The sequence below is a fragment of the Macaca mulatta genome, chromosome 11, assembly GCF_049350105.2.
Source record: "Macaca mulatta isolate MMU2019108-1 chromosome 11, T2T-MMU8v2.0, whole genome shotgun sequence".
Lineage (NCBI taxonomy): Eukaryota > Metazoa > Chordata > Mammalia > Primates > Cercopithecidae > Macaca > Macaca mulatta.
Window position 1 is genome coordinate 136,204,036 of NC_133416.1, and position 25,965 is coordinate 136,230,000.

Sequence of the window (25,965 nt, forward strand, 5' to 3'; positions counted from 1 at the left end):
CTAACGCCGGGTAAGTCCCATGAGATCATCTGGTTACCCTCAGTGCATCTTGCCATTCTGCTATTGCATCTTCCTGTCAGAGTGACAGACCTGACCGCTGAATGATGGAGCCCATGCTGACCTTCAGGTGAGAGGCAGTGGCTTACTTTTTAAAGAGCAAAGACAGGTACTGACTGCATAAGCAACTGCTTAGTTTTTCATTCAAATGTATTTCAAAGTTTTTAAAATAAAAAGAAACATGTATAAAGCATGTCTTCTGTCTCCTCAATGCTCTCCACACATTTCTACCTTTATAATCTGGCACTAAAGGAGCTTCCGTCTACACTAGCAGTGAGAGAAAGTGCAATGTGGGGTTAAAGCATGAGCTCTGGAATCAGGCCACTGGCCTGTCTTTAGGATGGGACAATAAGACCGCACCCGCCTCCTTGGGGAAATGCAATGTTAAAGGAGAGAAGACAAGCAAACCCTCAGCCCTGGCCCAGCACACAATAAGCACACAACAAACCTAAGCTAGGATGTTAATAAAGAGATCGATAAAGTCCTATCAAACAGCTTGAGATAAGAATTAAGTGCTTACCCACTACTCTGGCCCTCTCCACTTCGCTTCTGGGAACAGCAGGAATACGTCAGTATCTTGAACATGTCGGTGAAGGCACTGCCATCAGGAGGCTTGGTGATGAAAACGCTCTGACCACAGAGGAAGACCACAAAAGCAAGGCCGACGCAGACAGTGGGGATCGCATAACCAGTGACAAAGCTGATGTTCTGCTGAATATAGGCAATGCCACCTAATGACAGGATCGCTCCCAGGTTAATGCTCCAATAAAACCAATTAAAAAATCTCCTAGTGGCTTCCGGACCTCGATCTTTAACCTAAGGTAACAGGGAGGAAAGACACTTGAAAATATATGACAGTCTTCAAGGATGAAAAACATACAGTCAAGTGGTTAAAATTACCTTTGTCATCACAACCTTTAAGAAGTGCAACACAATCAAAATGGTGTTTACAGAAACATTCACGGATCTCGACAAAAAACATACCCCACACTTTTAATTACTACAGGAGCGGGGTAGGTTTCACTTAATTATACTAAATCCCAACAAATCCTAGAGAGTTTTTCCGAATATGTGGACCACCTACTATAGAATTTTTCTAAGTATCTGAACCACTTGCCTTGGAATTACCTGGAATGCTCTTTAAAAATAGAGTCGGCTGGGCGTGGTGGCTCACATCTATAATCCCAGCACTTTGGGAGGCCAAGGCGGGTGGATCACTTGAGGTATGGAGTTTGAGACCAGCCTGGCCAACATGGTGAAACCCTGTCTTTACTAAAAATACAAAAATTAGCCAGGCGTGGTGGCGGGCACCTGTAATCCCAGCTACTTGGGAGGCTGAGGCAGGAGAATCGCTTGAATCCAGGAGATGGAGGTTGCAGTGAGCCGAGATCGTGCCACCGCACCTGGGCAACAAGAGCGAAACTCCGTCTCAAAAAGGAAAAAAAAAAAACAGAGAGTCACAGGACCCACGCTCCAGACCTACTGAATCACCGTCTCTGGGGCCCAGGCCCAGGAATCTGCGTTTCAAGCAACTTCCCAGGTAACTTCTACTCACAGGTAAGTTTTAGAACCAATGTTATAAGGCTCCATGCCTTCCTGAGCTACATGCGAGTACCATGCGGCACCGCGCAAATATGCTTAGCCCCAAAGAGAAACACTGCAGGCGACATTTGTTCAGTGAGGCCAAGCCACCACCCACACCAACTGTATCTGGTCTCCTGAGAATCAGAGATCTCGGTAAACGTGAAGCAAAGAGGAAATTACAGACTAAAGATAAAACCACATGCTATTTTTAGATTAGACAGGCTATTAATGGAATAGGAGAAATTCTGATAAGGGTGGGATTTCTAAAAGGCTCAAAAATCACTGACTTCCTGGATGCAAACAAAAGCACTGAGGTAATCACACAACACCTAGGCTTACGCAGTTCACCAGGCTACTTCAATGAAGCCCAAGCGCTAGGAACAGGTCATTTGGGGGCAGACACAGCAGAAGCCTTCTCTGCCCCCCTGGATTTTTACGTCTACATAAGATACTGTGCAAATGAACCCTGTACTAGACAGAGACATTTCTAGTGAGTTTCGTTTCATAAATTCATTTTTAACAAACTTATGAGAGGCTGATACTGGATCTCATAAAAAGACTCTCTTGCTGTCTTAAAAACTTCTACTGTCTCATTCTTAAGTCACAGGTTATGAAAGAGTTAGAAAATTCTTATTCCAATAATAGATCTAGTTTCTGGATCCACAGAACAATCTGCTCTACTGAATAACAAATTCTCAATGGGGCCAAAACAACCAATTATGGCTGCGCATGGTGGCTCAGGTCTGGAATCCCAGCACTTTGGGAAGCCAGGGCAGGCAGACCACCTGGGTCTAGGAGTTTGAGACCAGCCTGGGAACACAGAGAGATCCCCATCTCTACAAAAAGTTACAAACATCAGCCAGGTGTGGTGGTGTGTGCCTATAGTCCCAGCTACTTGCAAGGCTGAGATGGGAGGATCCCTTGAACTGGGGAGGAGGTGGCGGTGAGCTGTGATGGCACCACCACACTCCAGCCTCCGCGACAGAGGCCCTGTCTCAAAAGAAAAAAACAGATATGGTATGCAATAAGCACATGCATCTTTTTAGCAGTCACATATTTCATACGGTATTTGAAGCTCTATTTTTTAAAGATTAAATCAGAGGTGTAAAATTTATAGTTAAAATTGTGTGCTTCTCTCTAAAGGAAATAAAGCAAAAGAAAAAAAAATTGTGTGCTCCTCAAAAAGAGACTTGTTCGAAGTCTGAATGATCGAGCATGGCTACTGTGGTGATAGGTAATTAATTATACATAGTAACACCACTTCAAACTAAAAACCTACGTTTAAAAGAAAATCACATTTTCAAGAGTTCAAACTCTTCTCCTATCTATGACAATAATGAATAGAGGTCCTAGACCAAATGCAGACATCTCGACTGAATAAAGAGTTTGAGGTGAGAACTTCTTAGACATCTAAGACACCTCTTCACTAGGACACAATGCGTTGAAATACTGCTCAACAATGGACACCCATTCTCATGCTATACTAGACACAGACCAGGAAGCAAAATGAAAAATGTGAGCAGAGAAATGGTTACTGAGAAAACAAAACTAGAAGTGTGAAAACAAACAAACAAAAAGTAATTTTTTACAAGCATAAAACAGGCCAGTAAACATAATATCTAAACTTAATAGAGGCACAAATGATTTCATAACTGAAATGCACTCGGATCTTTCCATTCCCCACAGTGACACTGCACACACCTTCCCACGGTCTCGCTCGGACCTTCCCATTCCTCACAGTGACACTGCACACACCTCCCCACAGTCTCGCTCGGACCTTCCCATTCCCCGCAGTGACACTGCACGCACCTCCCCACAGTCTCGCTCGGACCTTCCCATTCCTCACAGTGACACTGCACACACCTCCCCACAGTCTCGCCTGGACCTTCCCCTTACCCACAGTGACGCTGCACACACCTCCCCACGGTCTCGCTCGGACCCTCCCATTCCCCACAGTGACGCCGCACACACCTCCCCACGGTCTCACTCGGACCTTCCTATTACCCACAGTGACACTGCACACCCCTTTCCAGAGTCTCAGATCTATGTCCTCTTCAGGTGAAGCATGAGAAAATCAGCATTTGATTAGTCTGGGAAAATCCTAACCTTAAAATGCCATCATCCTCATTTCCTGTGTAATTGTGGTGGTCAGTTTGTTTCAACTCTTCGAGTAATCCATCAAAATTACTTTATAAACCAAAATTACGAAGCCCTAAATAACCACACAGTAGGCATTTCTGTACCAAGGGAAGCTGGCTGCTGTGAAGGCCATCACATGCCTCCCTGCCCATTGGCTGCGTGGCATCACCGTGTGAGCAGCAGCCACATGCCCTACCAAGGGCAAACAAGGCTTTCACATGACTAGTCAAATGATGCCACCAAAATCAATTTGGAGAAGAAAAGCGAAAAGAATAGAATTGTGTACAGCACACCAAACAGATGGCTGACAGAAGAATTCCTTAAAGTGAAGTGTCAGTTTTTCCTCTGGAAAAAAAAAAATGCATCATTTGCTCTGTTTATCCGTAACATAAGATTTTCTTCTTTCAGGACACTATTTCAAATAATCCACCCACCAAGAATGACGGTGACTTTTGAAAAAGGTGCGGCACTGGGGGAAGATTCGGGGTTGACATGATTTACATGAACACACATGTCCCTTGGACCCACGGCTCACATACCCTCTAAAGACACCAGCGAGGCCTCCTTCTCAAAGCCACGCAGCCTCACCCCATGGTCTCTCCTATCAGAAGGTTTCCCAGAGTCTCTACCTGGGAGATGAAGAGGCAAGTGACAAAGAACCATAAAAAGCACCTTAAAAGTACAAATAGGTTTCCTCTCCATGAGAAGGACCAAACCAGGACAATTTAACCCTCGCCTGGGGCACAGCAGAGTGTGCTTCAGGCCTGCACACCTCAGGGTCCCCAGCCAGGCCTCCTGCCATGAAGCAGCGGCACCAGGACGGGGACCTGCCACCTGGTCACAGGGAAGCACCCTGGCATAAGGGCACTTTTCCCCTCAAATGTTTTTTCACTATGATTCACATACCAAAAAAATTCACCCTGTAAAAGTGTACAATTCAGTAGTGTTTAGTATATTCACAGATGTACATCCATCACTGCCACCCAAGTCCACATTCTCATCACACCAACAGGAACTCCTGTTCCCTTTAAGTCACTCCCACGCCCCTCTCCTGGCCCCCGGCAACCCTTAATCTACTTCCAGTCTCTGTGGACTCACCTCTTCTGGGCATTCCACATCAATGGAATCACACAACTGGAGCCTTGTGTGTCTGGCTTCCTTCACTCAGCGCAATGTTTACGAGGCCCATCAGTACTTCGTTTCTTTTTTAATGGCTTAAAAATACTCCATTGTATGGATATACTACCTTAAGTTTATACATTCATCACTGAACATTTTCTCATATTTTCATTTAACAAAAGTCCAAATGTATAGAAAAGTTGAATCGCAAAATGCACACTTCCCTACCTTTCACTTGGAACCTCAGCACTCTTTTTTGTATACATAAAAAATACTGGCCGAGTGTGGTGGCTCATGCCTGTCATCCTAGAACTTTGGGAGGCCAAGGCGGGTGGATCACCTGAAGTCAGGAGTTCGAGATCAACCTGGCCAACATGGCGAAACCCCCGTGTCTACTAAAAATACAAAAATTAGACAGGCGTGGTGGCTCACACCTGTAGTCCCAGCTACTCAGGAGGCTGAGGCACGAGAATAGCTTGAACCCGGGAGGCAGAGTTCGCAGTGAGCTGAGATCACACCACTGCACCCCAGCCTGGACAACAGAATGAGACTTAAAAAAAATACTTCTGGGTGATCTATTTACAGATAAGCTCCAGCAACCTATTTCATCCCCAAAATTTCATCATGAATCTCCTGGAAATAAGGACATTCTTTTAACGGCAGTGAGATTACCACACCTAAGAAAGGCAACATGGGTCCGTTATTAGCTAATAGGTGATCTGCAAACGATCCCAAGCATCCAAGAAGAATGGCCATGAAAGCAGCTGGGATCCAATCACTTAGCATGCGTTGCAGGGGGCGGCCAGGTCTCCCGAGTAGCCTTTCATCCACAAGGTCCCCTTTACCCATGACAGTGTTACATCGGAAGAGATTAGGCCAGCTATCTTGTGGAAGAAGGCACACCTCCTTTCCACATCCACATTTAATTGTGGACGAAAGGGCGCATATTCTGTCAGATTCATTTGAGATAACTGAGCACCATCTCCTCCTCATTTTAAGAAGTAACAATTACTCGCCTATTATCTCCAGGAGAGCACCAGCTTTTAAGTCAGGCTGCCAGGGCCCCAAACCAGCTCCCATAGGCACTTGCTGCGCAGCCTTGGCAGCCAACCCTTTAGGCCTCCGTTCCCTGTATAACAGGCATGACTGGCTGGGGGCGGTGGCTCACGCCTGTGATCCCAGCACTTTGGGAGGCCGAGGTACACGGATCACCTGAGGTCGGGAGTTTGAGACCAGCCTGACCAACATGGAGAAATCCCATCTGTTCTAAAAATACAAAATCAGCCGGGCGTGGTGGTGCATGCCTGTAATCCCAGCTACTTGAGAGGCTGAGGCAGGAGAATCGCTTGAACCCGGAGGCAGAGGTTGTGGTGAGCCGAGATTGTACCATTGCACTCCAGCCTAGGCAACAAGAGCAAAACTCCATTTCAAAAAAGAAATAAAGAAAGTGAAAGTTCTTGTAAGGCATAGATATGAATTCCTTCCTCTGGTAATAATTAGTTATTCCAGGAAGTACAACGTCATTCTTTAAAGTAAAATATATACATATATATATTTAAAAAACAGGCGTAACTGCAGCACATACACCATCAACTGTTGCGAGGCTCAGGGAAGATCACGTGGGAAAAGCACAAGTAAGAGGCAAGACAGAAGCTTTCAGGTACACTTGTGTGGCACGGCCAAGTCTTCAAAAGCTACAGCCTGACTGTGCTACCAGCCCCGTTCCTTCATGAGCCAATGGCACCCCAAGGCCAAGAGCCTGGGTCTTGAGATCCAGCCCTGAAGAACCATTACGGAACGCATGCGCGCTGGGCCCATCTTAGTGCAGTAGTTAAAAAAGAATCAGAGCTGGAATGGAAGTCCAGCACGACCACTCACTACCTATAGGCAGGAAGAAAGTGATCTGTTTTTGTGCCTGTTTCCTCATCAATAAAATGGATCTAAGACTCCTGTGAGGTTCAGATTTGGTCACGTATGTGAAGCATAAGCCACTGTACAAAAAACCCAGTTACAATTCAGTACATTAGAAGACTATCATTTCTAACATCATTCTAAGGTGCCTCCTGACTAATGGATAGCCTTACACAGGCAGAGTGAAAGCTCACATTCAAAGGACAGGCTTTTGAATCCTGGCTCAGTCACATACAAGCTGTGTAACTTTGGGCCAATGATTAAGCCTCTCAAGCCTCAGTTTCCTCATCAGTAAAATGGGCACGTACGTGTCAGGTAGACTAACCAAGCAGTCTTGTAGACACGTAGCATACGCGTCATGTGGACTCACCAAATACTGTACTTAGCAAGCACTGTGCCTGGTGCACAGTAAGCTCTCAGTAAATGTTCCTAAAAAACAGGCACTCACAGATACTTAGGCAAAAGCCTAAGAGTCGCCTTCCCTACTGCTCACATGCCATGGTTTCAATGTCTGACCCTCCAAATCTCAAGAAGAAATGTGATCCCCAGTGCTGCTGGTGGGGCCTACTGTTTGGGTCATGGGGATGGATCCCTGAAGAAAGGCTCAGGGCTGTCGCACTTAGGAGTGAACTTTCCTATGACAGAGGTTATTTACAAGCCTAGCACCTCCCTCCCCTCTCTCACTTCCTCTAGTGCATGTAATCTCTACACAGCTGGCTCCCGTTCACAAGGCCCTCACCAGAGCAGATGCTGGTGCCCTGCTTCTTATACAGCCTGCAGAACCCTAAACCAAATAAACCTCTTTTCATTATAGATGACCGAGCCTCAGGTATTCCTATATAGCAACACAAACAGGGACTAGACAACCTGCCAGTACTTCCTACCCGTTCTACTTCCACAGCTGAACTCCACCCACCCACTTCACCCACATCCACTGCCCCTACTCTAGTTAGGAGAGACTCCCACCTCATATCCCCAATGTCACCACTTCCTACACAACCCATTCTCTACAACAAGCATCCACACACTTCTGTGAAGGGGCAGGCAGTTCACACGTTGAGTTTTATGAGACATTCCATCACAGTTACTCAACTCTGCCACTGCTTAGTTAAAGCAGTCCCAGCATAGTGGCTGTGTCGCAGAAACAGGTGGGGCTGTGTTCCAATAACTATGGAGACTGAAATCTGATTTTCATAAAATTTTCACTCCTCACAAATTACCCTGTTTCCGACCACTTAAAAATGTAAGAACCGGCTGGGTGCCGGGGCTCATGCCTGTAATCCCAGCACTTTGGGAGGCCGAGGCAGGCGGATCACGAGGTCAAGAGATCAAGACCATTCTGGCCAACATGGTGAAAGCCCCATCTCTACTAGAAATACAAAAATTAGCTGGGCATGGTGGTGTGCACGTATAGTCTCAGCTACTCAGGAGGCTGAGGCAGGAGAATCGCTTGAACCCAGGAGGCGGAGGTTGCAGTGAGCTGAGATCCTACCACTGCACTCCAACGTGGCAAGAGCGAGACTCCGTCTCAACATTAAAAAAAAAAAAAAAAAAAAATTCAGAACCATTCTTAGCTTGTGAGTCCTCAGAAAAGAAGAAGTAGACCTGACCTGCGACCCCAGCTGTAGTGCCTGCTCTGCACATGACATAAATAGTATCACTACCTGCCGGAAGCCAGTAAAGCTCCCACTGTATCCCGAACGCTTTAACACTCCTCATGCGATCTGGCCCCAGCCTTCCACCTCACTTCCCACTTTTTAAATATTTTCTGAAATGATCTGAGTTTGCTATTGCTCTTAAAGGCTGCCTATTCTGCATATAATACTTGGTGGCCATTTCCTTTGCCCTCCTGAAGAGCTGCAGTGGTTCCTCCCTCACTTCTTGGCAGTTACAGCGGCAGGGGAGCAGCTTGATGCTAACTTGATTCAAACTCATTTTCATCTGAGCTTTCCTATCCAACCTAGCCCAAAACTCCTTTAAAGCCACAAAGACGCAATATGAGTGTTTTCCCACTTCGTTATAAAGGAAGCTAAGGCAACAATAGTGGCTTCTCTTCCCTCAGTTTCCTGGCCCGGGGCCCTGCCCCTGCGAATCCCCATGTCTGGAAAGCTCCTCAACAACTGCTCTTTCCCAGCCTTCTGGTCTCAACTTACACGGCCTGAACACAGAGAGGGTTCCTTTCATTTAATAATTTTTAGTTTTACTTTTTTATTTGGCGACAGTCTTGCTCTGTCGCCCAGGCTGGAGTGCAGTGGCGCGATCTCGGCTTGCACTGTCTCCCGGGTGCAAGCGATTCTTCTGCCTCAGCCTCCCGACTAGCTGGGATAACAGGCGCCCGCCACCACGCCCAGCTAATTTTTGTATTTTTAGCCAGCCTGGTCAGGCTGGTCTCGAACTCTTGATCTCAGGTGATCCACCTGCCTCGGTCTCCCAAAGTGCTGGGATTACAGGCGTGAGCCACCGCGCCCGGCCTCTCTTTTCTTTAAAGCCACTGTGGCCATCACTGTGTGTATACAGACCTCACCCCGCCCCAGGCAAACCCCTTCCAGCACCTATCACACCGGTCCCTCCAGTCTTGGCCCACCTGCTGGCGGGCTTCCTCTGCACTAGACAGAAGCCCCCGGGGCAAGGGGCTCCCTCTGCGATCAGAGGCAGGGACTGGGGCTGGGGCTAGGGCTGGAGAAGAGGTTGGGGCTGGGCAGGGGCTGGACAGGGACAGAAGCAGCGCGGGGGCGCGGCTCACCTGGTCGGCACCGAAGGGCGTGATGTTGGCCTTGACGGTGGCCACGCCCAGGCCCACCAGCACCAGCCCCGCGAAGGTGGCCGGTGCGCAGCAGCGGCCGGCGGCGTCGGGACCCGGCGCCGAACAGTTGAGCGCGCGCGCGGAACCGCACAGCGCGGTTCCGGTGGCGGGCGCGGCCAGCAGCGGGAAGGCCAGCATGCCCAGCAGGTAGAGCGCCAGGCTCAGCAGGATGGCGCGCGCCCGGCCCAGCCGCGCGTCGGCCAGCCAGCCTCCGAACGGCGAGCCCAGGTAGGTGAGGCCCATGAAGAGCAGCAGCGCCTCGCTGGCCTGCGCGCCCTCCCAGCAGAACGGCGCCCCGTTCAGGAACAGCACCAGGTTGGACGTGATGCCGTAGAAAGCGGCGCGCTCCAGCAACTCCGTCAGCAGCACTGCCCCGCACGCCGCGCGGCGGCCCGCGAACGCCCCAGCCGCCGCCGCGGCCGCCGCCGCCCGCCGCGCGCCCAGCAGCGGCGCCCGCTCGCCCGCGCCGCCCCCCGAGCCCTCCATGCGACGCCGCCAACTGCCTCGCCGGGCCGCCGGGTCGCCTGTCCCAGAACCCAGTGACGCCGTCCTTCTCGCGAGACCGCCGGGCCCGGGACGTCCCTATTGGGCGGGCTCGCCGCCGCTCAACGCCCCACTCGCCGGAACGTCCGGCTCCTCCCCGGAAACTAGGCGAGGAGGTGGGCGGTGCTGTGGGTCAGTGACTGTTTTGGGGAGCTGGAGATTCCGGAGCTTGGCCGCTGAGAGCCTCTTTTTGCTTTTTTGAGGCAGGGTTTCCCTCTCTCGCCCAGACTGGAGTGCAGTCATGCGGTCATGTCTCACTGCAGCCTCAGCTGCCCAGGCTGAAGCGGCCCTTCCACCTCAGCCTCCCGAGTAGCTGGGACCACAGGCGCTCGCCACCGCCTCTGGCTAATTTTTAAACAGTTTTTTGAAATGGGGTCTCGCTGTGTTGCTCAGGTTGGTCTCGAACTCCTGGCATCAACCGATCCTCCCGTCTCAGCCTCCCAGAGTGTTGGAATTACATGCGTGAGCCACTGCACGCAGTCACACTGAGGGAGTTTAAACAAAGAAGCCGAGCCCCTCTTCGGGCTTCGGTAGGGCCCAGTAGGCAGCCAAAACTCACACTGAGACGGCGGCTGCCCTCCAGGCGGGTTTGCTCAGGCCGCCCCGTGCTCCCTGCCCTGGGCTTCAGTCCGGGAGAGGACCCGGTTTCTCAACCCGTGCATCGTTGGCGTTTTGAGCCACAGGACTTTTCTGTGCGTTGCACGATGTTCAGCAGCGGCTTTGGCCTCTGCTATCCACTAGGGGCCAGTTCCACCCCCTGTCACCTCAGGTTAACAACCGAAAATGTCTTCTAGACTTTGCCGAAGGACCCTTGGGGGCAAACGCCACATTGAGGATCACAGGCTTAGAACAAGTCAAGCTTCCAGCCCGTTTCAGGCTTTCCTAGAGACTTCCCGTAAACCATCTATGGTTGCATGGCTGGCTTCTCATCCTTCAGCCTTCCACCAAGTGTTGACTTCAGAGAAACTTTTGTTTTCACCAGCCCATCCGAGGCCCAAGTATCCCCTTCATTCCGTCATGTTACCCTTTCTCCTTATTACCTGTTACTTTTTTTTTTTTAAGACGGAGTCTCACTCTGTTGCCCAGGCTGGAGTGCAGTGGCACCATCTCGGTTCACTGCAAGCTCTGCCTCCCGGATTCACGCCATTCTCCTGCCTCAGCCTCCCAAGTAGCTGGGACTACGGGCGCCCGTCACCACGCCCAGCCAATTTTTTGCATTTTTAGTAGAGACGGGGTTTCACCGTGGTCTCGATCTCTTGACCTCGTGATCTGCCCGCCTCGGCCTCCCAAAGCGCTGGGATTAAAAGCGTGAGCCACCGCGCCCAGCCACATTTTTAAATTTATTCGTTTATCTTCCCAGCCTGCATGTGTTCATAGGCGTAAGCTTCCTGATGGCAGGGTTCTCTTGTGTTTTGTTCCTCACTATGCCCCCTGCCTCTGGGACAGCGCCTGGCACATAGTGGAGTGAAAGAGGGCCGCCCAAAAATGGCCCTCAGCATGTCTTAAGAAATTGAGACCCTGGTCTGGGATGATGGCTCATGCCTATAATCTCAGCACTTTGGGAGGCTGAGGCAAGAGGATCACTCGAGCCCGGGAGGTAGAGGCTGCATTGAGCAGTGATGGCATCACTGCACTCCAGCCTGGGTGACAGAGTGAGGCCCTGTCTCAAAAAAAAATAATGAAAATAAGAAAGAAAGAAAGAAAGAAAGAAAGAAAAAGAAAGAAAGAAAGAGAGAGAGAGAGAGAGAGAGAGGGAGGCAGGGAGGGAGGGAGGGAGGGAGGGAGGGAGGGAGGGAGGAAGGAAGGAAGGAAGGAGCCGGGATCTACAGCTGCTGCAATGATTCAATGAGTGTAAGACCACCTCCTCTTCCATCATCCTTCCCTCCAGCTAAGACGAGGATGGAGCCAGTACCTGGGAAGTTGGCTTGCCAGTAGGTCATCTGGAGAAGTAATCCTGCCAGTAAGTCTTGAAGTTGCATGCATTCTATTTTTAAAAATGTTCCACAGACTGATGGTCAGCACAGTGCTGCCACACTGCAGGCAATATATATTTAATGAGTGTCTAATGAGAGAATAATTGAATGCCCGAATTGGACCTTTGCCACCTATCTGTTGATGCTTGTCATTTCCAGTTGTCAGCTCAAATATCACTTTCCTAACCCTCCCACACTAGGTTAGCTCCCCTGTTTTAGGGCCTTGGAACTCCCTATACTTTTTTCCCACAGAACCTGTTATAATTTATACTTGTTTTGTGCAACTATTTAATGCCTGTCTTTAAAGCTGGGATGGCTGGGATCTTTGTTTCAGCTACTATCGTAGTTCTAGAGGCTAGCACAGCACTTGCAACTGATAAATAGGTGTAGAATTAACTGGATGAGTGAATGACTGACCATTTGTTGAATGTAAATGATGCAAGTCACCTTATGTTTTCATATATGCATGTGTGCATACATATATATATCTGTGTGTAAGTACATATGTACATGTATGTATATGTGTGTGTATATATGTGTGTATATATGTGTGTCTATACATGTTCAAGAGCATATATTAGTATCCTAACTTATTATTCGATGCTAATATATGTCCTTGAACGTGTACATGTAGACACACACACATATATGCCATTTTTTTTTTCTTTTTGAGATAGAGTTTCGCTCTTGTCACCCAGGCTGGAGTGCAGTGGCACTGTGGCTCGTGCCTATAATCTCAGCACTTTGGGAGTCCGAGGCAGGCAGATCACTTGAGATCAGGAGTTAAAGACCAGCCGGGCCAACATGATGAGACCCCATCTCTACTAAAATTATAAAAATTAGCCGGGTGGTAGTGGTGCGCACCTGTAATCCCAGCTACTCAAGAGGTTCAGGCAGGAGAATCGCTTGAGCCTAGGAGGTGGAGGTCCCAGTGTGCCGAGATCACGCCATTGCACTCCAGCCTGGGTGATAGAGCGAAACTGTCTCAAAAAATAGAGAAAGCAACAGAACTCAGATGTCAGTGAAAGGCTTATGTCTAATTATGAGTCCAGTGCTGCTTCCACTTTGCGGTTGGCAGATGAGACAGAATCTTTGAGTATTTGCTCTAAGACTGGTAAGTCTGATGCTCAGGCAAAGTCTAGTAAACATTTAATGTAAAAGTAACATTAAATATGGAATGAAAGCAAAGTAAATGCCTTGAATCATGTGATAACCCAGTATCCAAACAGTGCTGAGCGTGCTCCGCCATTTTTGGGCGATAGTGAACCCAGTGTCCAAACAGTGCTGAGTGCGCTCTGCCGTTTTTGGGTGATAGTAGAAACTAATCCAATTGCATTACTTCATTTGAGAAGACTGAAGGTCCAAACAGTGCTGAATACGCTCTGCCATTTTTGGGCGATAGTAAACCCAGTGTCCAAACAGTGCTGAATATGCTCTGCCATTTTTGGGTGATAGTAACTAATCCAATTGCATTACCTCGCTTGAGAAGACTGAAGCTAAGTTAAAAAAAAAAAAAAGCCAAGACCACATATTGCAAGATCACATTTATAAGCAGTGGCCAAAATAGGCAATAGGCAAATCCATACAGACAATGCAGATTAGTACAGTTTCCCGGTACTGGGGGAGGGGAGGGGAAGATTGGTGCACATCTCTGTGAATGTACTAAAAACCACTGAATTCTACACTTTATATATGTGAATTATATGGTATGCGAATATGTCTCAATAAAGCTGGTACCAAAAGAAAGTGAACTAACAGTTACAATTTGAAAGGTTTCACGTATAAATTTGGATGCCTTGCTGTTTGGGGAAAATGTGAGCTCTGGCAATGCTGGACTTGTGATTACCTGTTACATTAGTATGATCCCACCACTTTGAACCACGCCCCGTAGTATTCAAGCCTTTGTGTATTCCTCACAGATCACGCCACAAGGCCTGGCCTGTGACCTGTTTTGACCAAGGGAATACATCAAAAGTGTCTCTGGGCCTGGCCTGGGCACAGGCTTAAAGTCTGACACCTTCCACTTTCATGACTGGGGTGTCCTGAGCCATCATATTAGAAGTCCACCTACCTTCCATCATAGGTTGAGGAGGAGTCTGCAACTATATGGAGAGGGGATTCTCAGCATCCCAGATGACCTGCCTACTGAATGCAGCCACACGAAGACCAGCAGAAGAACCACCCAGCGGTGAGCCTCAGCCCAGATAGCAGAATTGTAAACAAATAACATGGTTGTTCTTTTAAGCCACTAAATTCTTCTTTTAAGCCACTAAATTCTGGGGCAGTTTATTATGTAGCAACAGGTAATGGAAACACATTTGCTTCCCCCATAGCCGCAATCTGCTGACACTCAGCAGCAGCCACTGTCTTTAGATGACAGACACTTTCTGGCTTTCCTAAACCCTCCCCACTCACTATTGTCATATTTTTCATATCATAGAGAACATTCTCCATATCTGCATAGTCCAGTGCAGGAGCCACTAGCTATGTGTGGCTATTGAAACTAGTTAAAATTAAATAAAATGAAAACTTCTGTTCCTCACTTACACTAGCCATATTTCAAGTGGTTTGTGACTAGTGGCTACCATATTGGACGGCATAGTTTAGTTCACACCATCATTGCAGTAACTTCTATCAGCAACTCCATCCTTTATTTATTTATTTATATATAAATTTATTTATAAATATATAAATTATATATATTTATATATATATTTATATTTATATATAAATAAATAAATTTATTATTTATTTATTTTGAGATAGAGTCTTGCTCTGTTTCTCACTATGCCCCCTGAAGTGCGATAGCGCTATCTTGGCTCACCAAAACATCTGCCTCCCAGGTTCAAGTGATTCTCCCACCTCAGCCTCGTGAGTAGCTGGGATTACAGGAACCTGCCATCATACCAGGCTAATTTTTGTATTTTTTATAGAGATGGGGTTTTACTGTGTTGGCCAGGCTGTTGTTAAACTCCTGACCTCAGGTGATCCGCCTGCCTTGGCCTCACAAACTGCTGGGATTACAGGTGTGAGCTACCACGCCCGGCCAGCAACACCATTCCATACTAAAATGTAATGGATATGATTGACTAATTAGCCGACATCCATACTCTTTCTTTTTCCAAACAATCCTGATTCTTTTCAGGTATTTGTCTTCCTCAACCCACCCCTGCCCCCACCAGCTTCCCGTGTAGCTCAGGAGAACCTGACTTCATCCTTGTTCCCAAATGAAACTAGCCCACACCAGTACTAGTGTCATGCCTCTTCATGGTGACTAGTTCAGGAACGCAGACTCTAACCTTTCAGGACACGAAATTTCCCTGGTGCCTGTGGTTACTGACCCAGGAGTGGACAAATGGAGTAAGTTGACCCAGTCAGACTAGAGGCAAGGCCACTTATCTGCTGACTGTGGGTGAGACACATGCTCCCAAACTGGACATGAGTTAGGAAGCCTGAAGCTCTAATAGCTCCTGATGGCTATTGACAACCATGAGACGAACCAGCTTAGGATGAGACTGACTTGGGGGATGGCACAGGAGACTCAGGGAGAAGTGAGATAATAAGTCTTAACATTGTTTAAGCCACCGTGTTGGGTTTTCTGTTCTTTGTATTACTTGTGGCCCCAAACCACCTATCATAGTTCTATCAAAATTCTATCAGGGCAGCCTGATTTTTTTCTCATGCCTGTCCCATGAGTTTTCTGCCTGGCTCCTGCAGTGCTTGGGTTCGCAGCCCCTGTACTGAGCCCCAGTGATGGGATAGCTAAAGAATTGATGTAAGATGATTCCTCCCACTTTATTGGATATGCTTGCAATATAGTCCTGCCCCAAAACGTGATCCTGGGAGTCTCTCCTTTGCAGCTAAGATTAATAAATGACCTGACCCATTCAGTCAGCATCTAAGGGATAGGTAACCGTGTCTTCCAAAATAGCATTTTTGTCTATTGGCTCTTCACCTCAAGGGCCCTCTGGAAAAGGGGCAAGGACACTCTTTGCAAAGGTGCCCGTGGTGTGGACTAGACTTGGAAACACAGGGTTCTCCCTTCTCTGGTACCACCTTGTCTCCTGAGCCTCACCCAGTGTGGCGCTCAAGTGGGTACGATTTGAGGCAGTGAGTTGAGAAACCGTCAGAGACAGGACATTCAGGGACTGCCTGACTCCTCTGGCTGTTTCATGGCATTTCTGCCTCTTGTTTCACATCTCTGTTGAGTTTCTCACGCCTCGCTGCCAGACAGTTGCCTCTCCTTACAGTTTCAGCTTCCTCAAAACTTTGGGTTACAAGCAGCCATCGTAGCCTTTCTGTGCCATCCATATATCACTCATTCACTCAACAAACAACTGTTGAACACCTGCCCGCTGAGTCATGACAGCTCAGCCTCAGCTCAACTCAGCCTCAGCACTCTCAGCCAGGGCTTCGGCTTCTCCGATTTCCCAGTTCCCTCGGGAGGGACTCTTGATAGGCCTCCTCATCTTCGTGCGTCAGGCCACAGCCTAAGTCATTAGCCATAGTACAGCCACAGGCCATGCCATACATCTTTTGAATCTCCTTGGGTACAGAGAGTTGCCATAAATTCTATTTACTTCAAGGAGTCGCTGTTGCAACCCTTCTTTCTGGCTACAAATAATCTTGATAGAAGCAGAAGGTATAAAAAGTAAAATCAATAAAAACACAGGCAACCAACGGAATAGAATCAGGTATTAAATCCTTGAGCTTAAACCAAAGCCACACTAACCTACTTTTAACATGAACTAATTCAGCTCCCAGAATGACTTGGCATTTGTTTTAACAGAGGATGTGAGAATGTACGGTCAGGGAGCTGGTTTTGATTTGACTTGTTTCAGGCACTGATTTTATTTGACCCTTGCGAGTAGCAACGTCTGTTTCTTGGGTACTTTTCCACCTGTGTTTAAAAAACCCCCAAGACATTTGCAAAAGTTGGGCTTCGCCAATAGAAGCAGGGAGGTGAAGAGAGAGTAAGTGAAAGAAAATGAACTTCTGCTTCCTTCTATTGCAAGAAGCGCAAGATGGTGTGACCACACCTAAGGTCCTATTTTAACCACCACTTTCACAATTCCTTGTAAGCAATCTTAGCCAAAACTGTAATCATATTATAAGTAAATTTGTTTTCTAGATTAGGCCTTACAGGAAAGATGAAGGAAATGAATACAAAGAACAAGAACAGAATCACTAATACAAAAGAACTCATTGTATGAGGTGAAATCAGCCAGGCACAGAGAGATACATACCATATGTTCTCACTCATATGTGGAAGCTAAAAAAGTTGATCTCATAAAAGTACGTGTTTCAAAATCCTACCTTATGCCCCATAATTATGTACAATTATCATGTCAATTAAAAATAATAATGAGGCCAGGTGTGGTGTCTCACGCCTGTAATCCCAGCACTTTGGGAGGCCAAGGCCAGTGGATCACTTGAGGTCAGGAGTTCACGACCAGCCTGGCCAACACGGTGAAACCCTGTCTCTACTAAAAATACAAAAAATTAGCCAGGCATGATGGCGGGTACCTGTAATCTCAGCTACTCCGGAGGCTGAGGCAGGAGAATCTCTTGAACCTGGGAGGCTGAGGTTGCAGTAAGCTGAGATTGCATCATTGCACTCCAGCCTGGGCAACAAGAGTGAAACTCCGTCTCAAAAATAATAATAATAATAGTGAAAGCCTGCCTGGTGTGGTGGTTCACGCCTGTAATCCCAGCACTTTGGAAGGCCAAGCTGGGCAGATCACTTGAGGTCAGGAGTTCCAGACCAGCCTGGCCAACATGGTAAAATCCTGTCTCTACTGAAAATACAAAACTCAGCTGGTCATGATGGCAGGCGCTTGTAATCCCAGCTACTAAGTAGGCTGCGGCCGGGGAAATGCTTGAACCTGTGGAGGCTGCAGTGAGCTGAGATTGTGCCACTGCACTACAGCCTGGGCAACAGAGTGAGACTCCACCTCAGATAAATAAATAATAAAAAAAAAAAAAGAAAAAAAGAAAAATCTCAGTGTATGTTAATAAAGGGTTCTGATCGGGTGTGGTGGCTCATGCTTATAATCCCAACACTTTGGGAGGCCACGGCAGGCAGATCACCTGAGGTCAGGAGTTTGAGACCAGCTTGGCCAACATGGTGAAACCCCATCTCTACAAAAATTAGCCTGGTATGGTAACGCAAGTCTGTAATCCCAGCTGCTATTCAGAAGGCTGAGGTGAGAGAATCACTTGAACTCGGGAGGCAGAGGTTGCAGTGAGCCAAGATCATGCCGCTGCACTCTAGCCTGGGCAACAGAGCAAGACTGTATCTCAAAAAAAAAGAAAAGGGCAGGGAGGCGGGCGCGGTGGCTCACGCCTCTAATCCCAGCACTTTGGGAGGCTGAGACGGGCAGATCACGAGGCCAGGAGATCGAGACCATCCTGGCTAACACAGTGAAACCCCGTCTCTACTAAAAATACTAAAAATTAGCCAGGCATGGTGGCGGGCGCCTGTAGTCCCAGCTACTGGGGAGGCTGAGGCAGGAGAATGACATGAACCCGGTAGGTGGAGCTTGCAGTGAGCCGAAATTGCACCACTGCACCCCAACCTGGGCGACAGAGTGAGACTCCGTCTCAAAAAAAAAAGGATCAGCAATTCATCAATTCATGGGGCAAGGATGGATTGTTAAACAAATTATGTTGGATGAATGAGTAAACATGGGGGAAAATAGGCTTCATATTTTGTACCAACATAAATTCCAGATGGATTAAATATAAAAATTAAGAAACTAAAACTATAAAAGCACTAGGAGAAAATATTGGCAAATATATAATCTTCAAGAGAAAATGCCTTCCTAAGCCTCACACCAAAGGCAGAAGGCATGCAGTAAAAAATTAGTTTGACTCCATAAAGATTTAAAACTTATGTGCATAAAAAATAATAATTGCTGTTGAGAGCACACAAACTAAGAAAAAAAATTGAGGTACATAAGAGAATGTTTTTTTTTTTTTTTGAGACAGAGTCTTGCCACCCATTCTATAAACTCTCTTTCGCAGAACTTTTTATATCTCCATATTCCTGAGTTCTATTTATCCTATTGTAAGTATGTACAGAATGACAATCTTTCCATACTATGCCTTTATTTTATTTTATTTATTTAATTTTATTTTTGAGATGGAGTCTTGCTCTGTCACCCAGGGTGGAGTGCAGTGGCATGATCTCAACTCACTGCAACCTCTACCTCCCGGGTTCAAGTGATTCTCCTGCCTCAGCCTCCTAAAAGTTAATATTCTTATTTTATAAAGAGTTCTAAAGAATATTATGAAAGGATAAACACCCAGCAAATAATATTGGCACAGTGAGTGGCCAGGCTCTTTAGAGGACAGCAGTTGTTGGGGTCCTATTCAGCATCCATTCTCCCTTCTGGTGACTGCACCTTGATTTTCCTTAGCTAATCAACGCTCCCTGTGATGTGGGTGGGGTGGCTTGACCCTCCAGTCCAAGAGTGGGCAGCTGACCTACACCTATCCAATCAGCAGTATCCTATCTATTGAGCTAAAGTACTTGGTTCAGGCCAGGCGCGGTGGCTCACTCTTATAATCCCAGCACTTTTGGAGGCCGAGGCGGGCAGATCACCTGAGGTCAGGAGTTCGAGACCAGCCTGGCCAACATGATAAAACCCCGTCTCTACTAAAAATATAAAAATTATCCAGCCACGGTGGCACGTGCCTGTAATCCCAGCTACCTCAGAGACTGAGGCAGGAGAATCACCTGAATGCTGGGGGCAGATTGCAGTGAGCCGAGTTCATGCCACTGCCCTCCAGCCTGGGCAACAGAGTGAAATTCTGTCTCAAAAAATAAATAAACAAAAATAAAGTAATTGGTTCAGAGATGGACATGTGATCCTAGCTGGTCAAAGCTAATCCAAGAATTTATTCTGGAATGAGCAGGAAGAAGTGGTTCTCTTTTCTGTTGGGTTTGAGATTATGGAGATATAAGCTTGGAGTTGCCAGAGGCCATCTTGTGAAACCAGAGAACTAAGCATCCCAGAAGGAGATAGAGATGAGAGAAACACTTGTTTTCAAAATACAGTTTAAATCCCAGCATTTTGGAGGCTAAGGCAGGTGGATCACCTGAAGTCAGGAGTTCAAGATCAACCTAGCCAACATGGTGAAACCCCGTCTCTACTAAAATACAAAAATTAGCCAGGCTAATTGTAGTGTCTGCCTGTATTCTCAACCACTTGGGAGGCTGAAGCAGAAGAATTGCTTGAACTTGGGAGGTGAACGTTGCCGTGAGCCAAAATGGCGCCAATGCACTCCAACCTGGACAACAGAGCAAAAGACAAAAAAAAAAAAAAGGTCTGTTTATAGATCTTGGTTCTGATCATAGCTAAAAGTAGTTTTTCCTTCAAAATTAGACATTTTAATTGTGAGACCATAAATTCTCTTTTTGGTTAAGCAAATGTGACATTCTGTCAATTGCAATAGAAAAAGTCCCAACCAGCTATGTACAAAAATCAAATCAAAATGGATAAAAGACTTAAATCTAAGACCTAAAACTCTGAAGCTATGACAAGAAAACATTGGGGAGGGCCAGGCATGGTGGCTCACGCCTATAATCCCAGCAGTTTGGGAGGCTGAGGCGGGCACATCACGTAAGGTCGGGAGTTCAAAACCAGCCTGACCAACATGGAGAAATCCTGTCTCTACTAAGAATACAAAATTCGCCGGGTATGGTGGCACATGCGGGTAATCCCAGCTGCTCGGGAAGCTGAGGCAAGAGAATTGCTTGAACCTGGGAGGCGGAGGTTGCGGTGAGCCGAGATCACACCATTGCACTCCAGCCTGGGCAACAAGAACAAAACTCCCATCTCAAAAGAAAAAAGAAAAGACAACACAAGACAGGGGAGGCCAGGCGCGGTGGCTCATGCCTATAATCCCAGCACTTTGGGAGGCTGAGGTGGGCAAATGACTTGAGGTCAGAAGTTCGAGACCTGGCCAATGTGGTGAAACCCCATCTCTACTAATAATACAAAAATTAGTCGGCTGTGGTGGCGGGTGCCTGTAATCCCAGCTACTCTGGAGGCTTAGGCAGGAGAATCTCTTGAACCCTGGAGGCAGAGACTGCAGTGAGCCAAAGTCACACCAATGCACTCCAGCCTAGGGGACAGAGTGAGACTCTGTCTCAAAACAAAACAAAACAAAACAAAACAAAACAAATACCAAAAGTGGGGGAAACCCTCCAGGACATTGGTCAGGGCAACAATTTCTTGAGTAAAATTCCACCACAGGCAAAGGCAACCAAAGCAAAAATAGACACATGGGATCACATCAAATTAAAAAGCTTCTTCACAGAAAAGGAAACAATCATCAAAGTGAAGAGACAACCGACAGAATGGGAGAAAATATTTACAAGCCACCCATCTGACAAGAGATTACTAACCAGAATATATAAACAGCGCAAATGACTCAATAGGAAAAATTCTAATCATCTCATTTTTAAAATGGGCAAAAGATCTGAATAGACATTTCTCAAGAAGAGGCACACAAATGGCAAACAGCTATATGAAAAGGTGCTCAACATCATTGATCCTCAGAAAACTGCAAATCAAAACTACAATGAGGCCAGGTGTGGTAGCTCATGCCTGTAATCCTGGCACTTTGGGAGACTGAGGCAGCCAGATCACTTGAGGTCAGGAGTTCGAGACCAGCCTAGCCAATATAGTGAAACCCCGTCTCTACTAAAAATACAAAAATTAGCTGGCCGCGGTGGCACGCGCCTGCAATTTTAGCTACTCGGGCGGCTGAGGTGGGAGGATCGATTGAACCTGGGAGACAGAGGTTGTAGTGAGCTGAGATTGTGCCACTGCACTCCAACCTGGGTGATAGAGTGAGACTCTATCAAACAAAACAAAACTACAATGAGATATCATCTCACACTAGTTAAAATGGCTTTTATATTGGCCAGCGCAGTGGCTCACGCCTGTAATCCCAGCACTTTGGGAGGCCGAGGTGGGTAGATCACAAGATCAGGAGTTCGAGACCAGCCTGGCCAATATGGTGAAACTCGTCTCTACTAAAAAAAAAAAAAAAAAAAAAAATAGAAAAATTAGCTGGGCGTGGTGATGTGCACCCGTAGTCCCAGCTACTCAGGAGGTTGAGGCAGGAGAATCGTTTGAACCTGGGAGGTGGAGGTTGCAATAAGCTGAGATCACACCACTGCAATCCAGCCTGGGTGACAGAGTGAGACTCCTTCTTGAAAAAAAAAATGTCTTTTATCCAAAAGACAAGCAGCAACAAATGCTGGTGAGGATGTGGAGGAAAAGAAACCCTTGTACATCATTGGTGGGAATGTAGATTAGTACAGCCACAATAATAGTTAAATTAATTAAACTATTAATTTAGCCATTAGTAAACTCTAAATTAATAGTTTAGAGATTCCCCCAAAAACTAAAAATAGAGCTATCATATAATCCAGCAATCCCACTGCTAGATATATTGCCAAATTAAAGACAATCAGTATATCGAAGAGATATTTACACTCCCTTATCTATTGCAGCGTTGCTTCCAATAGCCAAGATTTGGAATCAACCTAACTGTCCATCAACAAATGAGTGTATAAAGACAGTGTGGTACATATACACACTGGAATACTATTCAGCCATAAAAAGAATGATATCTTGTCATTTGCAACAACATGGGTAGAACTGGAGGACATTATATTAAGTGAAATAAGATAGGCACAGAAAGATAAATTGTGCATGTTCTCACTCATTAGTGGGAGCTAAAAATTAAAACAATTGAACTCATGGAGATAGACAATAGAAAGATGGTTACCAAAGACTGGGAAGGGTAGTAGGGGGAAAGGAAGGAATGGAGATGGTTAATGGGTACAAAAATATAGTTAGATAAAATGAATACGATCTAGTATTTGATAGCACAGCAGGGTGGCAGGCACCTGTAGTCCCAGCTACTTAGGAGGCTGAGGCAGGAGAATTGCTTGAGCCTGGGAGACAGAGGTTGCAGTGAGCCAAGATTGTGCAACTGTACTCCAGTCTGGGCATCAGAGCAAGACTCCATCTCAAAAGAAAAATAATAATTAAAAAATTAAAAAATAAAGCAAAAAAGAAAGATCTCAGTGTATGATAATAAAGGGATCTGGCTGGGTGCGATGGCTTGCACCTGTAATCCCAGCACTGTGGGAGGCCGAGGCAGGCAGGCCATCTGAGGTCAGGAGTTTCAGACCAGCCTGACCAACATGGTAAAACCCCGTCTCTACTAAAAATACAAAAATTAGCTGGGTGTGGTGGCACGTGCCTGTAATCCCGGCTACTCAGGAGGCTGTGGCAGGAGAATTAAACCCGGGAGGCTGAAGTTGCAGTGAGCCGAGATCGAGCCACTGTACTCCAGTCTGGGTGACAGAATGAGACTCATCTCAAAAAAAAAAAAAAAAGAAAAGAAATAACTCACGAACACATCTAGTATTTGATAGCACAGCAATAAACAACAATTTATTGTATATTTTAAAATAATTAAAAGAGTATAATTGGATTGTTAATAACAAAATGAAATGATAAATGCCTAAGGTGATGGAGACCCCATTTACCCTGATGCAGTTACACATTGCTTGCCTGTGTCAGAATCTCTCATGTGCCTCTTAAATATGTACACCTACTATGTACCCATACAAATTAAAAAGAAAAAATTTAAAAATTAAAGAAGTGTGAACCAATACGAGCATACACACTCACAGAAAACAATACAAATGCCTTTCATGGAAAAAAAAAAGACAAATTACACCAATAATTTTAAAATGCAAAAAGAGGAGACATGGTTTGTCACTTGACCTGAAAAATAGCCCGTGTTGGCAATGTTCTGGGAAATAAGTATGCTCATAAATGACCAATGGAAAGTAAATTGGTGCAGCTTTTCTGGAAGGCAATTCGTCACTTGTATCAAAAACGTATTGGCTTACACTTTGAATGTGCAATTCCACTTCTAGAAATTAAAGAATGTGTGCCCAGAGTTACCAATAAAATGTTCATTACGATGTTGCATAAAATCACAAAATGATTGGAAATGGCAAAGACGTACAACAAGGCAGAGATCAAATCAATTCTAGTGCATACATATATTGGAATGCTATGTCGTTATTCAAATGATGCCGCAGATGTAGGATTATGAGTTGGAAAAGTATTCATGACTTATTGTATTAGTTTTCTATTGTTGTGTAACAAATAACCACTACTTTAGCCGCTTAAAACAACGCCCATTGATGAGTTCACAGGCTTCAGGAGGCTGGAAGTCTAGGCATTGGCGTGGCTGGCCTCTCTGTCCAGGGTCTCACAAAGCTGAAATTAAAGTGCTGGCCAGGCTGAGATCTCATCGGGAGGTCAGGGCTCTCTTTCATGTGGTTGTGGCAGAAGTTAGTTCCTCGAGGAGATGGGTTGAAGGGCCGTTTCCTTGCTGCCTGACAGCTGGGGGCTGCTCTCAGTTCCTGGAGCCGGCCTGCCTCCGTCATCATGCTGTCCTCTTCACCTTCGGAGGAGCAGTAGAGGATCTCCCTGACATCAAGTCCCTCTCATCCTTTGAATCTTTCTGACCTGAGGAAATGCTCAGTCCTTTCAAGGAGACAATTATTAAGTGAGGCTTATCCTGCAATAATCTTCCTATTTTAAGATCAACTAATTTGGGGATTCAAGTCTCATCTGCAAATTCTCTCCGTGCCAGCCCCTGGATTGATGTGTGATGGAATCGGGAGGAGGTGTGTATATGCACCATTGTTGGGAACTCTAGCGGGCCCTGTTAGAATTTTGCCTACCACAATTATTAAGTAATAAAGAGCAGAATACCAAAAATGTAGAGTGTTTCTATTTCTTGTAGCAAAAATGACAAACACAAACAAAACAAGGACCAACAAGAATACTGTGTCCATACAGCAGAGCTGAAGAAACACTGTAGTGTTTCCACTGCCTGTATTACCTACCATCTCCATACAGCAGAGCCGAAGAAACACCGTAGCATTTCCACTGCCTGTATTACCTACTGTGTCCATACAGCAGAGCCGAAGAAACACCGTAGCATTTCCACTGCCTGTATTACCTACTGTGTCCATACAGCAGAGCCGAAGAAACACCGTAGCATTTCCACTGCCTGTATTACCTACTGTGTCCATACAGCAGAGCCGAAGAAACACTGTAGCATTTCCACTGCCTGTATTACCTACTGTGTCCATACAGCAGAGCCGAAGAAACACTGTAGCATTTCCACTGCCTGTATTACCTACTGTGTCCATACAGCAGAGCCGAAGAAACACCGTAGCATTTCCACTGCCTGTATTACCTACTGTGACCATACAGCAGAGCCGAAGAAACACTAGCTTTTCCACTGCCTGTATTACCTACTGTGTCCACAGAGCAGAGCTGAAGAAACACTGTAGCATTTCCACTGCCTGTATTACCTACTGTGACCATACAGCAGAGCTGAAGAAACACTAGCTTTTCCACTGCCTGTATTACCTACTGTGACCATACAGCAGAGCTGAAGAAACACTAGCTTTTCCACTGCCTGTATTACCTACTGTGTCCACAGAGCAGAGCCGAAGAAACACTGTAGCATTTCCACTGCCTGTATCACCTACTGTGTCCATACAGCAGAGCCGAAGAAACACTGTAGCATTTCCACTGCCTGTATTACCTACTGTGTCCACAGAGCAGAGCCGAAGAAACACTGTAGCATTTCCACTGCCTGTATCACCTACTGTGTCCATACAGCAGAGCCGAAGAAACACTGTAGCATTTCCACTGCCTGTATCACCTACTGTGTCCACAGAGCAGAGCTGAAGAAACACTGTAGCTTTTCCAC

At 46.4% G+C, this 25,965-nt stretch overlaps 1 protein-coding gene and 1 long non-coding RNA gene across 5 annotated transcripts in view; one reads left to right on the forward strand and one right to left on the reverse strand.

The window, feature by feature from the left end:
* SLC15A4 (solute carrier family 15 member 4) overlaps positions 1–10,142 on the reverse strand; it is a 32,938-nt gene extending 22,796 nt beyond the window's left edge. Inside the window, exons 1-2 of the mRNA XM_015109696.3 lie at positions 9,554–10,142; positions 578–873 (exon numbers count right to left, since the gene is read on the reverse strand). Coding sequence (XP_014965182.2) covers positions 578–873; positions 9,554–10,099 — 842 coding nt within the window. The 5' untranslated portion in view covers positions 10,100–10,142. The remainder of the gene's footprint in view (positions 1–577; positions 874–9,553) is intronic.
* LOC144332719 (uncharacterized) overlaps positions 9,603–25,965 on the forward strand; it is a 17,324-nt gene continuing 961 nt past the window's right edge. For 2 of the 4 annotated variants that reach the window (XR_013400745.1, XR_013400744.1), the window contains exons 1-2: positions 9,603–9,841; positions 12,045–12,116. This is a non-coding gene — a long non-coding RNA (uncharacterized LOC144332719). Of the gene's footprint in view, positions 9,842–12,044; positions 12,117–14,048; positions 14,318–25,965 lie in introns of all 4 variants that reach the window. The other 2 variants (XR_013400743.1, XR_013400742.1) reach the window with 2 other exon arrangements.